The 13337-nt window shown below is 43.5% G+C and overlaps 1 protein-coding gene across 2 annotated transcripts in view; it reads right to left on the bottom strand.

Annotated features, from left to right (window-relative positions):
- The window catches only part of NPEPPS (aminopeptidase puromycin sensitive), a 72518-nt gene that overhangs the window by 12485 nt on the left and 46696 nt on the right, over positions 1 to 13337 (bottom strand). For both annotated transcript variants that reach the window (XM_059727019.1, XM_059727020.1), the window contains 5 exons: positions 7270 to 7333; positions 6284 to 6423; positions 2527 to 2661; positions 951 to 1170; positions 168 to 310 (listed from right to left, as the gene is read on the bottom strand). In XM_059727019.1, the coding sequence (XP_059583002.1) occupies positions 168 to 310; positions 951 to 1170; positions 2527 to 2661; positions 6284 to 6423; positions 7270 to 7333 (702 nt within the window). The remainder of the gene's footprint in view (positions 1 to 167; positions 311 to 950; positions 1171 to 2526; positions 2662 to 6283; positions 6424 to 7269; positions 7334 to 13337) is intronic.

The raw sequence follows: 13337 nt of genomic DNA, 5'->3' as shown, positions 1-13337 counted from the left end.
CCAAGGTGGAGATCTGCTCTGTACAAACCTAAGCCAGAGATAAAATTGAAAGCAGAAAGTGCTGCAAAAATATTAATTCTGGTCACTGTAACTACAAAAGTTGAATACAAAACAAAGGACTAAGTCAAGAGTAGGATGGGATCCTTCAGAAGTTTAAGGTAACCTACAGGACTTCTCAGGTCAGCAGACAGGATGTGCTTTCCTTCCACATGGTCCTTAAACCGGCGGCGTGCTTCTTCTAACGTTGCCTTATGCCCAGCTTTTCCTAGTTTGCCCAAAACCAGGCCCCTCAGAAGTGCATCTAGATGACCTGATAAACAGGAGTGGAGAGAAAAAGAAAGACAGTAAGTTAATTTGGGGCATAAACAGTTGAATTCACAAGATACTTAGCACATACAGACATTAAGGTAAGTTGTAACTGCATAACTCACTTCCCTCCCTCATATTTGAGACTATCTATAGAAAATAGGCTTTTTCCACTCCCATGATTCTGATTTGAGAATGCACTAGTTTTTTTAAAAGGGAAATGATAGGAGGGTCATGAGAAGGGGATTTCACAGGCTAGACATAGTTAGATCTGCAATCTGCATTATCTGAAGACCCATATAATGTCCAGTCAAGCCTTAAGTGCTTTGCTATATTGAGACTCAGATTGGTTAGGATAAGTAAAGCATGCATGGATATTAGATACATAAGATTTCTCTTCAGCCTTGTAAGTGTTTGCATTATCAGATGCAGACCCATAGTTTCTTTTCAAGGTACAGAAAAACAGACTAGATAGATCATAATTTGTCAGCTCTCCAACTGTGACAGGAAAATATGAGAAATTTTTTCTAAAGATACTAGCAGCCGTGCCACAATTTGTCACTTTTTCATCCTTCAAATTCTTAACCACATAGCACTCTCTCAAAACACTATTCTATTATGTTATGCAAATTAATATCTCCTACCTTCTCCAGGTTTGGGGTCCCATCCAAGTCTCTCCCCTATGGGTGAAAAGACATCTTTCACGAAGACCTGGATTTCCTCATAGAAGTCTGTGTGGGACAAGAGAGTTGAGAGAATCCCCAGGTTACAGCTCAGGTCGCTCCACACAGTATAATTGGGCTCATTCACAAAAGCCTCCATGACTTTTAGAACCTCTACAGTGCTAATGATTCCAGCTCGGGCCTGGGAGAGGAAAAGACACAGATTAATCTCATCTCCGAATAGCACTGATGCATTCAATAGTTCACCACAAAAATCTAACATTCTTTCCTCTTCTTGGTCTGCAGTACTGGGGTGGGTGTGTGGGCAAATTCTACTGAAAGTTTTACCTGCCTGCTCAAAACACTCAGTGCTTTTCACACACAGAAAAAGCAATTTTAACAAAGGATGTAAACCCCATTTTACAGATGGGAAAACTGAGGCAACACAGTTAAGGGACTTTCTCAAAGTCACTAGTATTCAACCAGAGCACCAAAGACTACTGATACTCAAGATACTGCTTCTACTGAAATCTAATTTTAGACTTAAAAGGGTGTTTAAATATGCCTACATTTACTTGCTATCATTTATTACGTTTACTTTTTTGGCTGTTGCTCAGTTCGGACAGTGTAACTAGAGAGGTCAGTTTCAATTCCCAGTTCTCATGCACTGGCACGAAACTGTTACACTTCTAGCACTGCAGGGAAACATCTACATAAGTGCTTAAGAGTATCATGAAAATGTTTCTATTCCCAGTGCAACACTTGACAGCATTCCCTTAAAAACTGCTGCCTAAACCATGACAAACTTTACAAGCTTTAGCCCATTCCTACCTCTATTAAATTGCAGGAAGTCAATGCAGTCTCAAATTGTATTTAAAAGCCCTTAACTGACTGCTGCCTGGCAACACAGTGTGGCTTCAGTTACAGCAGCTAACAGGTCCAAAAGCCCGCCTCATGAGATATTTGTATATTCTAAGAGGTGACAATCAGAAGCTGGTGCATCTTATTTTAACACTAATCTCTGCTTTTACATAGTGAGAGTCGAAAACAAGTCACTTCTTCAGCAACAAGCCCATTTCAGGAAAGAAAGAAGGGGAGTGATAACTTCACAGTTAGTGCTCAAATCCTCCACAACAGCAAAAATAAGTATGTAATATGGGGGCATGAAATATTTTTCCCCACCGAGGAAAGACAGTGGACAGACCTCTGCTCAAATCCCTTGCAGGAAGTCAGGAATACTTCCTGACTCAGCTGAAAAAAGCCAGGGGAAATTTTCAAAGTTTTCAAATATTTTCAGTTCATAAAAAAACTCAAGTGTAAAACATCCCCGCAGGGAAAACAGCAAAACAGAGTTGTAGGCTCATATTTGTGCCACAGGATTTAAGTCCATCATGCAAATTGATGCTTGTCAAGCTAATCATATATGCAGTAATTGCAAAGGTGCTTCGCCTCCAGGAACTGAGCCTGGCTCTTCAGATACTATTTTCTACAGTAACTGTGGTTTGATTATTAGTCATTCACAAAGCAGACCATACAGGGTAGGATAAGGATTGCTCACCAGAGAGAAGAGATCGTTCTGCAACCCAAGTCTGTCCACAGGGGGTAGGGTGAGATCTTTGATCGCTGGCATTAAACTCTCCAGCATGTCATGGCTATATTTAGTACGATAAAACCCTACTGTTCCCAGGTTTAACTGAAATGCACCAAAACAAAAACAATAACAAGTTCATTAGCACAGAACAAATAAGCCAACACGCTGTCCTTCTGGACTACACAGAAACAGTTTTCTAACTTCCATATATTTCAGTGTTTTGCAGGAAAATCAGTCACAGTCATTGAAAAGGTCACAACTTTCTTGTAAGCAAGAATTTAAAATTCCTAGTAAGGGAGAGGAAAGAAAGCCAAGATCTGAAATAAAGCACACAAAAGGAGAGAAATATAGGAAGGCAGGAAACTGATGAGGCAAGAGCTCTTGGACTAATAATGACGAATTTGTATACTGGAAACAGAGGCTATAGTTAAACTAGAGGAGAAGAGAAGAGAAATTGGTTCAGGGTGGGGTGGACTTAATTCAGGGAGGGTTACATCAAAGAAGACAATTTTGAATTGAAGTCTGAAATTAAATGTGTTAATAGACCTGAGGGGGGATGGGTCAGCCTCGTCATATGTCTGTCTCTACAAAAGCAAGGTACAGAAATGGTGTTAGAACAGGGATGGGCAATTATTTTGGCTGGAGGGCCACTTAACGACTTTTAGTGAGCAGTCAAGGGCTGCAAGGGTAGCCTGCCCCTTGATGGGTGCCATGCCCCCGGTTGCCATCTTGGCCCTGAAGTCCCACCCCTATCCCCTGACCCCCGCTACTGGAAATCCCTCCCCTTGCCCCCAGAAGTACTCCTTTTGGGAGGAGGGTTTGCCATCTTGGAATCAGAAAAAAAACAAAATCATGTAATAGGTATCAAACATCTACTACAAAATATTTTAACTATTTCAAAAACATTTTTGTCCTAATTTATATGTTTGTGTACTGTATATAGCGGAGATTGCATAATAGCTCAAAATAAAATCTTACTCTTGTATATTATGTGTGAGGATGGGGGTGTATGTATGGTGGGCATGGGATGTGTGTGGGGGTTGTGAATATAGTAGTGTGCGCACATAGGCACCCCCCCACACACACTCTCCTGCCCCCATGGCGTGCAATCCCCACTCTCAGCGGCAGCAACAGCACCAGGTAGTGGTGGGCCCTTGGGGTGCCCATGCCCTGTGGCACCCCCTAGTGGTGGCTCTGGCTGAGTCCCAGGAGCTGCACATGACAGCAAAGAGCTGGCCTGACCCAGCCGATGGCTGGAGTGCCAGGAGCCACATGCGGTAGCATGAAGCCAGCCCAGCCTGATGGTGTGCGGCTCCCGGCTTCAGTGCCAGGAGTCGGATGTGGCGGCAGAAAGCTAGCCAGGCCCGATGGCATGCAGCTTCCTGCTGGAGTGCCAGGAGCCAGGGGGAGCCACTCACCATCAGGCTGGGCTGGCTTCATGCTTTCACGTGAGGCTCCTAGCACTCCAGCCACACGTGGAAGCACAGAGCCAGCCTGGCCTGGCTTTACTCAGTGGCACGTGGCTCCTGGCAGCAGTGCCAAGAGCCCCACATACCTGGCCTGGCCCAATGGCACGTAGCTCCCAGACCGAATGTCATTCCAGCTGGGAACCCCACATGGTGGCACGGAGCTGGCCCCACCCAATCACACATGGCTCCGTGCAGCTCCTGGTACTACAGCCGGAATCCTCAAACCATCAGGCTGGGCCTGTTCCGTGTCTTCACGTGGGGCTCCCAGCTGGAGTGTTGGGAGTCCCATGGAGGTGGAGGCACAGACCTGGCCCAATCCAATAGTGCACAACCTCTGAAAGCCCACACCTCCTACTGGCTTTCAGAGGGGCAGCCATGGGCCTGTAATAATTGTCTTTTGGAGGGGGCCCATGGGCCAGACAGAATGGTCCAGCAGGCTGGATTCGGCCCATGGGCTGTATTTTGTCTGCCCACATTAGAACCTAGAATGCTTTAATGTGGAGGCTTCATAAAAAGGGACTGGAATGTAGACAAGCATCTAAACATTAAAGAGAAGATCAGAAGTGCTGCACCTAACTTCACTCTACAACTAAATCCAGTTCTGATATTGGTACTGTTACTGCACCTTCAGGAACCATTCACATCTTGCAAATAAAAATTTGCAGAGATCTCTTTCCATTTCCCGCAAAAAAGAAACATGTTCAAAAGTGATTCATGGTAAGTAGGCTGAATAAGTTGTATATCATCTGATGTAAAATTACATGGCAATGATTCAAGGCAACTGGATCAGATGGCTTAACAATGCTGAAGTAGAAATTACCTCAACAAGGCTTTGAAAAATTACCACCCAGTTAAGACAGACAGAAGTCTCATACTCTGTTGGTGTTACTCCATTTTAAATCTCTTACAATGCCATCTGTTAAAATCTAAATAAAACAGTATTTATCCTTCACCTAGGAGTCCAAAGTCAAAATCTCAGAAAAATATTACCATGACTGAAGCAAAAAAAATGTTTGAATTACACAGGATAGGAGATTAAGGAAATTAAAAATGAAGCTCTATACTGGAAAGAGATAAATAAAAAAACTGGGGTTCCAGATGTGCCCCACTGACTCCATGTCAAATAATTTCAGGGTCTGTCCATTCTAGCACGACAAAAGTAAAAGTAGCATAGCATAAAGATACCTCATCTATGAAATGAGTAAACTAATACTAGTAAGTAGACTAGTACAGGTCAGTGCACACTAATATAACCTGCTTCAAAACAACATGATTTACATGCAGATATATCTCAGGACACCAGAGCAAACAGTTTGTTGCAGGGCAACCTACCCCAGTTTGCAAGTCTATGCCAGTACAACAGGTTTCCATTTATGTACATACGCTGATGCCTCAAAACACAGCAAAGGGCTGGCATCAGTTCACAACTGTTTTCAAACTGCCATCTCTGAAAATTCACCTTGGACTGCGCTGGGTTCTTTCCTCGTCAGGCATCACTGACCATCAAAGACATTGCAAGGGTGAGTCTTGCTTTGACTGTACAAAACTCTTAACAGGGAAAACCTAGCTTGGTTCTCTAATCCCAGGGTACATATATGGCCTGATAGATGGAAAACAAATACATTTGATATGGAATCTGTGAAAGACTAACCCATAATGTCATTTTAGAGTCATTCCTTAGAGCGCAGCTCTAACTCGATTATTTCTTAACCTAAGGGGCTCATGTGACAGCAATCTCAGCAGATAATCATCTTTCAGTTTTGAGGTATTAAACAGTACATATGAATAACACTCATTTTTTTATTTGCAGATTTGTAGTAGCCTGGTGGTAGCCAGTAACAAAGCATTCAGACTAACAAAAAGATAAACAGGACCATTTTTGCTCAGGATAGGCTTTAGCTAAGCTATGGTTGCTATGGGAATACACAAAAAGCCACCACATTTCAATTCAAAAGCTGCCTCAGTTTGATGGCATCACTCAGCTGTTCTGGGCTTCAGCTCCTAAATGCTGCAAGTCAGTGTTGCCCAGGCCATTGTTAAAAAGGCAACTCTCAAAGGAACTGGACCTTACTAAGCAAGTGTTATGGAGCACTGCCAATAAAAGGCAGTTGCAGACAGACATCACCAAACACAAAGTGAGATGAGAACACAACAGGTAGCAGGAAAAGAAACTGAACAGCCCTCAAAGCACTACAGAACATCTCAATGAGACTGAAACTAAGTCCCTTGGATACGCCCCCTCTGTGCAAACTCACCTTCACCCACTGGTCTGGTTTAACATCTTTCAACACCACTGTCAGCTCTGACTTGTCCATCAGCACTTGCATTTTGGCACAGGTGGGGTCATCACTTGTACAAATACTTATGGGAATCATCCACAGTGAGCAGTCCTCCCCTAAACAAGGGAAGAGAAAAGAGAAAGGCCTGAGGGAAAAAGGAATGCAAAAAACAATACAATACTGAGACATTTCACCTGATGTAGCAAATTTCAGCAGCAGCAGCCTCCACACGACTGCTTAAAGCAACAGCTTATTTTGAGAAGTCAAAAAAATTCTGTGTTGAAAAGATTTAAGTTATAAATACAAGCTTGACCTTGCTCTCATACAAGGAGTTTTTACTTGGTTATGGATGTAAGTCTAACAGATTCCTATCCCATATACTTCTTAAAACTTGAAGTTAAGCATCTAAACCAGGGGTTGTCAACCGGGTGTATGCGGGAAGGCCTTTGGGGGTATGCATGGGCAGGGGACCAAGTGCCGTCATCCACCACCCCGTGCCAGCACCTCCAAGGAGTAGGGGCAGGGCGGGGCAAGAGTAGCAGTGCCCCTCTGTGGGCCGCACAGGCACCACCCAGCCGGCCAGACATGGGGGGGAAGAAGGGTGAAAGCTCGCACGCGGTGGCTGCCACTGCTCCACATCTGGCCACGCACCACCCCTTCCCCCCCACTCCATGTCCGGCCACCAGGGGTACACTTATTTAAAAAGGTTGAAAACCCCTGATCTAAACATATAGGGCACCTATACATGTGCCAGACTTCTGTAGGACACTGAATACACATGATGCTGTGGGAGCTTTAATTAGAGGTGCTCTCAGAGCCACTTTAATTAAAAGCTCCCCCCTCCACCCCAGAGCACATAAATTCTAGAAAAGGCACCTGCCCATGTAATCAAACAGTGCAAATGTTGCCTGCTGTTGCATAATATATGATGCACATTGGACTTCTGTTAATCCTCATCTTACCAGTATACGGTCCACTGGCACAGAATTTCTTCTGGACTAACTTCAATACTTTGTCCTCTTCTTGCTAAAAATGGAAAATTAATTCTATAGTAGCATTAACAAGTTTAAGAGCTTTCACAATTGAAGAATATTCCCATGAAAACCTCAGAAAAACTGCAAAATGGTGTTTTCTAAAAAAAAAAAATGTTAACCTCTACTCCCACTGTCCAAACTACTGAGGCTGAAGGCTCTTTTCTAGAAAACAGCAAAATTGAAAGCTCATATATTATCCAGTAAATTCAGTGAGTCCCAGCATACTTAGATTGAGAGACTTTAAGGCCAGAAGGGACCATTTGATCATAAACTTTTTCTTCCTGTATAACAGTAGGCCAAATTTCACTCTATTAAACCTGTATTAAGCCCAATAACTTGCGTCTAACTGTAGGATAATTAACTTGGCTAGTGTATCCTTCCAGAAAACGGTCTTCCTGATTTGAAAACATTACAGAGAGAGAGAAAGAGAGAGAACACAGCACTTCCTTTGGGAGGTTGTTCTAACAGTTATTCACTTTCCTTGTTAAAACCATGTCCCTTTTTTATTTGAATTTGTCTGACTTTTGCTATGTCTTACTGATTGTTCTGCCTTTCCCAACAGAAAATACTTGGTACTAATTTTCCTGAGATGGTATTTGTATAACGTTGTCAAGTCACCTTTGGAACTTTATGATGCACTAAATGGTCTCTCTGTTCTCTCTGAGACCTTCAAATCTTTCACTAAGACATCTTCACCAGTTCTCAAGAAAATTACCGCTTTTTTCTGCATGCTCTCCAATTTTTCAACATCCTTTTTAAAATGTGGACAGCAAAACTGGATGCAGTGTTCCATTGTTACCTCACTACCACCACGTACAGAGCTAAGCCACATCTTACTTCCATTTATACATCTGCAGGTCATGCTAGCTTTTAGCCATAGCACCAACTGGGAGCTCCTGCTGAGCTGCTTTCACTATGACCCCTAAATTATTTTTAAAGCCTGTTTTCCAGGATGCAATCATCATTTTATCTACATAGCCCGCACACTTAGTTTCATGATGCAAAGCTTGGAATTTGACTGTACTAAAACATTGTTTGGGTTTATATTACTCCTGTTGTCATAATGTCTCATTCCATCAATCCATTTCCTCCACAAATTTAATCAGTGATCAAATATAAACTCACTTCCAAATTAAATATAAAATTACTTCCAAATCATGAATGAAAAAAATTGATCTGAAAAAGTCTATAGAAATGGTGAATAGTATCAGTAGTAGTAATGAACCCTGAGAAACCCCACCACAAACATTCCCATTCAATATTTTGCCTTGCAATAAGCATAAATGGGCATATTTAATAGGCCTGTGCGAAGCAGCTAGTATTCACTTCAGGTTCAGATGATTCAGGGGACAGTGATTCGATTCAGTGATTCGATCTGGCCAAATCACCCAGGCCCATCCCCCACCCGCTCTCCCAACTTGGCAATCCATGGGCCCCAGCTCCCAGCACTTGGGGGGGAAAAAAGGCCCCAACTCAGCAGGGGGACAATCCCCACTGCCCCACTCTGCATGAGCCCAACCCCCCCTGCTCCCCCAGCCCCCACATGGCTGCCCTGTCCACCCCAGCTCCAGCCCTTTAAGAAAAAAAATCCAAAACCCCGCACTTATTGTTCCTGCCCGGTAGGGGGGACGATCCCCACTGCCCCCCGCTGGCCTGTGCCATGTGTGGGGCTCTGCATGAGCCCCCTGAAGCACTCCAGGAACAGAGTCCCAGGGTTTTTCTTGTTTTGTTTTTTTTCTTAAAGGGCCAGAGCTGGGGCGGGCAGGGCAGCTGGGGGGGGGGGGGAGTAGGGGGGGAGGGTCAGGGGGCTCGTGGCAGAGCCCCCCACATGGCCTGGGGCAGTCAGGGGTAGCAGGGATCACCTCCCCACCCAGCAGCACCCGGTGAATGGGGCTTTTTTTTAAAGCACCAGGAGCTAGGGGGTGTAGAGAAGCCATGGGGGGGGCTGGGGATGGAGCTGGCAGGGTTTGCCCCATGGTTCCTCCCTGCATCTCCATCCCCCCTCCCCCACCCCTACTTACCAGCTCTGAGTCGGGCTGCAGCTCCCTGCTGCAGCCACCAGGGCCTATCCGCATCATCGAAGCTCTCCAAATCTTTTCCGAAGATTCAGAGAGCTTTGAATCAATTCAGACCTTTTAATTGGTTCCCTGATTCAATTCGGAGATTCAGTCACCAAATCTCCGCAGAATTGAATCAGCACCTGAAGCTTCACACAACCCTAATATTTAAGCTCCATTCTTAAGAATTGCCTCCAGCTGTTCCTTAATAATGAACTCCCCTCTCCTACCCCAAATGAAGTTCCCAGCTTGTTCTATATCCTCAGGCAAGGGAAAGTGGAAGGAAGGCAGGTGAAATTCAAATGTATCCAGTACCTATATGAATGAGAATTCACAGGGCCACTAGCCAAAGACTCCCCTACTCTAAAACTGACACACTGTAAGCATGGAGGGAGGGAGTGGAAGAGAAGACTTACCCAGTGTCTTTAATCTAATACATTTGAAACAAAAAATGCAGCTTGCATATGGTAACCATTAGGGGTGTGCAAAGCAGGCCGTATTCGATTCGGAATCGGCCTGATTTGGGGGACAGTGATTTGATTTGTTGATTCAGATCACTGTCCCGATCTGATTCGGCTGAATCTGAAGTTTCGATGCCGATTCAGAAAAATCAGCGATTCGGCAATAGACACAGATTTAAATGTGTTTTCTATACACCTTGAAGTACCAGGTGTGACTCGTGAACTCTGAGATGGTGGGGTAGATGGAGCGTCCCACAGGAGTGGGGGGGGAGGTGCCCTGCATGCTCAGCAGCAGACCCCAAGGTACTTCTGGTCTACTTCCAGGTCCGCACCCTTCCTCTCCCCTGGCTCAGTGATCGGCTGCGGGGGGAATCCAAGAACCCCCTCCGACCCATGAGGCACAGGTCACCGAGCCAGGAGAAGGGTCCCCCATGCGCTCCATGGCAGACCTGGAAGTGGACCCGAAGTGCTTCTGGGATCCCCCCCTATGCTCCCATGGGACGCTTAATCCGCCCCACCTTCTCAGTGTTCACGAGCCACTTGGTACCTTGAGGTATACAGAAAAAACATTTAAAACTGTGTCTATGTCCAAATTATTGAATCTCTCCAAATTGATTTGGAGGGTTTCGATTTGGAGAAATTAAAGGGTCTCTTGATTCAATTTGGATTTGGAGATTCGGCCGCCAAATTGGGCTGAATCTCCACCAAATCGAATCAGCGACCGAAGCTTCGCACAGCCCTAGCAACTATTGATAATGCCCGATTCTGTAAAGAAACTGAAGCTTAGAGTCAGACAAAAGACGAAAAGAAGCAAAGAAAAGTGTTAGTTTTTGGAAAATCAGGCACAAGAGAATCCAATTATGGCAATGGTGAAAATTCCCAAATAAAAGGGAAGCAGATTTTTGGTGCTTAGAAGGCCTATACAAAAAAAAAACAACCCCAACTAGGCTCAGGAAGCTATTTTCTATTTACTCTAATTAACAGGAACAATAGAATTCATATCCATGAAAGATTGCCAATTACTGTAATACAGAGGTTAGATTAAATGTTTGGAAGAAACGGTATTATTCATATACCATATTTTACAGGTGAACTTCCAAGATAGAGAGACATAAAAGTATTAACCCTAATATAGAGTAATAGACAGTAAAAGGAGAAGACAGCTCTGCAGAGTGTGAAAAGGGTATAAAGCTTTCAGTGGCTTGAGGACTGACAAACCTATTAAATAGACATGAGTTCTAAAGACAGACATGCTCACTAAAATGCATTCAGGAGTACAGTCCAATTTCTATTACATTCAGCCAAACCTCTTCTACTGAAAGGGAGTAGTATCCAAATTTATAGTAGCTTTCTGAAGTATTAGCTTCTCTCCTACTAGAGCTTGGGCATATTAGCTACATAGTGTGGTTTCTTAAAGTCTGTTACAGCCAGGCAACTTGTGACAGACAGCATTTTTTCCCAGCTTTGCTAATTCTTCAGGGATCCTAATTCATCCATGAGAAACTCGAGCCATGTTATTCTCAATTCATTCATCATATTATCTTTTATATTACTTGGAATTATGCTTTGTCATGTAATATCCTGTATTTCTGAAGAATGGAAATCTGGGTTCAAACTTACAGAAAGCAAGACGACAAAAGTCTGGAATGACTGGCAATGACCAACAGTGTGTTTTGAGTGCTCAGAAACAATATCTCTAAATGTTAATCAAAACTAAATTCTACTTTTTTCACTTAAATGTACTTCTAAAGAGGGAAGCACAGAACTTGGAAAGAGTGTTCAAGGACCATTAGAAATAATGTAAGAACTGACAAATTCTATAGTAAATGTTCTTCACATTGCCATGGGCCAACATTCCTACCTGAAATCAGATGAAAACAAGTGAACTATATGTTTGCAACATAGCATGGCACAAAGAAAGGTAAATGCAACTTTGGTTAACAAATCAGAGGAGAAGCCCTACTAAAACCTGGAATATTACCCTTAGGATATGGACAGGTATCCAGTTCCAGCACAAAGGATTTCCAGGAAATTCTTAGCACTAGGAAAACAGCAAATAGGAATTACAGGTATTCCAGCCCCATGGCTGGAGAGCTCACCTTTGAAGCATGTGTAGCGCTCTGGCCAAGGGGCATTAGATGGCTACTCCTTAAGTCCCTTTCCTCCTCACAGGGAGCCTAAGCCTGATAAATGACAACCTGGGGGACAAGCTCTCTCCACCCCTTCACTCCCATAGTGATGTTACCAAAGTCCCAGCACTTGCTAAGGCTCTTGGCAGGGGCAGGGACATTCTCTAACCCTAAACCTATCTAAAGCATGGTTAGTGTCACAGTCAGCACTGTGATAAGTTCTCTTATGCAGGATTTTTTTCAAGTGGTTACCCTGGGTCAGTACTAGATCTAAATGGTGCCAGCGTCCTAATCTTGGATGTTTCCTTGATGTCTTTCTTGTAATTTTCCCAGTGATGCAGTCTGCTGCAAAGTTAGAATCAATATCAAAAAGATCCACTGTAACAAAACTATTAGACACCCTCAGATAGACTTCAGCCCAACTAAAGACATAGAAAAATGCCGACTATTCAGTGAAGAAATTGTGAAAGCAAGTTTACCTAACAACTCAGTCACTGAGGCTTGGGAAAGCTTAAAAACCTAACATGTATGATGCCGCTGTAACAGTGCTTGGTAAAAAACGCAAGAAAAATGCAAATTGGTTTGAAGAGCACTCTAAAACTCTTCTACCACTGGTTGAGAACAGAAGGACTGTGCTAATCAACTATGAGAAATCTTCCAACACGATAACCCTAGGAAATCTGAGAAAGGCTCTAAGAGAAATGCAAAAGGAGGCTAAGAGGTGTGCCCAAGATTTTTGACTAAAACACTGTGATGATATTCAAAAAGCAGCTGACACAGGCGATAGCCACGGACTGTACAAAGGCATCAAATGAGCAATTGGTCCAGTCAAGAAGAAAACAGCTCCACCGAAAGCACTGGATTGAACACTATGGAATTCTATACTCCAGCGAGACTGAAATCAAACATGAAGAGCTCAAAGGCTTACCACAGTTTGAAGTTATGATGGATTTAGACAACAATTTGTAGAATGTCGTTAATTCGATCATAGGAACAAAGGCATCCGGCAACAACCGTTTGCCTGCTGAAATCTACAAATGGCATGACAAATTACTTTGAAAGCTTCGTGAAGTTATACTGCTTTGCTGGAAAGAGGAAGTGGTACCACAAGATTTCAAAGATGCTTGGTTTGTACAATTATACAAAAACAAATGGGATAGAAGCGACTGTGACGTATCCCTGTCGAACATAATCGGAAAAAATGTCACACATCATGTTCCCTAGGCTACAATCTCTAGGTGAAAGACTATCTTAATGGTCAATACAGTTTTCGCACCATTGATATAATATTTGCAGTCAAGCAGCTGCGAGAGAAGTGTAGAGAAAAAAGACAACCTCCATCAGTCTCA

Source organism: Alligator mississippiensis, chromosome 4, assembly GCF_030867095.1.
Source record: "Alligator mississippiensis isolate rAllMis1 chromosome 4, rAllMis1, whole genome shotgun sequence".
In the NCBI taxonomy this organism is placed as follows: Eukaryota; Metazoa; Chordata; order Crocodylia; family Alligatoridae; genus Alligator; species Alligator mississippiensis.
This window is presented reverse-complemented; position numbering and strand designations above follow the sequence as displayed.